Source organism: Gobio gobio (assembly GCF_949357685.1).
Source record: "Gobio gobio genome assembly, chromosome: 4".
In the NCBI taxonomy this organism is placed as follows: domain Eukaryota; kingdom Metazoa; phylum Chordata; class Actinopteri; order Cypriniformes; family Gobionidae; genus Gobio; species Gobio gobio.
Window position 1 is genome coordinate 46,000,999 of NC_137100.1, and position 1,049 is coordinate 46,002,047.

Sequence of the window (1,049 nt, forward strand, 5' to 3'; positions counted from 1 at the left end):
TAAAAAACTATAGGCCTATACCTTTAGAAGCACGGATGTGTGTGTCACCGCTGCTTCTAGTCAGACAGTCTGAGCAACTGAAATGCTTCTCATAAAGTGTGCAGTTCATCACGAGTTACTGGACAGACCCATTGATACCTTTTTGATATTCAGCTCTAGGCCTATATCTGGAGATCCTCTTGCGTTCAATCGTTGGACGCGACGCAAGCTCGACATGTTTTTAAAAAACCGCGCAAGTTTACAGGCACACGCCACAGCGCATGTTCTCGAGACTCCGCCGCTATGGCAACAAAGCCGCTAAAACGCAACCACGCACAAATGAGCTCCTGTACTAGGCTACTTATTGTGAAATTGATTTCTTTATATTTGCTATCAGTATTCTCCACACTGCAAAATCCGTATGTGTTTATTGAACTATGTATGGACCTGTGAAAAATACGGGACAAATCGCGTCCCGTATTGGTTTGATACGGGACGCGTCATTTTGCTTGTAAATACGGGACGATTCCGTATTTTACGGGACGGGTGGCAACCCTACTCATAGCTGGCTACGGCCATCGTGTAGACAGCCTATATTTACCTCAACACTTCAGACATGGTCGGAGCTTTTCAGTCTGGTTCAGCCAGTTTCACCAGAGAGCCTTTACTGTAGGCTACACATGATGTTGAGTTTGTATCAAATTCAACTGCCTGGTGCTCGTTATGACTTCAAAAGAGCGGCGAAAGCGCCAAATGAGTTCGTCAGCGCTGTGCGTGAGACGACCCAGCTGTTCTCGCGCTGCGACTGCTGGATGCGCACACGGTTTATTCAGCGCCGTTTCTTCACCTGGCTTTTGATTTTCCCATGCACTCGCAGCACTCCAGTAGCCTAAATAATATAACAGCGCTTAATATGTGGGGGCGTGGTGTGGTTTGGCGAGCGGCCCAAAAGGAAAACTTTAGGTGCTCCCGATCGATTGTCAATCATTTCCTCGGCCAATCACGGGCCCCTTCCGTGCTCGGGCCCTGGGGCTTCAGCCCCACCTAGCCCTTATGTTAATCCGGCCCTG

General features: G+C 48.6%; 1 protein-coding gene across 1 annotated transcript in view; it reads right to left on the reverse strand.

Annotated features, from left to right (window-relative positions):
* Window positions 1–609: 609 nt before the first annotated feature.
* Window positions 610–1,049, reverse strand: part of bco2l (beta-carotene 15, 15-dioxygenase 2, like) — a gene marked incomplete at its 3' end in the record, with an annotated part of 3,357 nt that continues 2,917 nt past the window's right edge. The window contains exon 9 of the mRNA XM_079815275.1: window positions 610–653. Coding sequence (XP_079671401.1) covers window positions 610–653 — 44 coding nt within the window. The remainder of the gene's footprint in view (window positions 654–1,049) is intronic.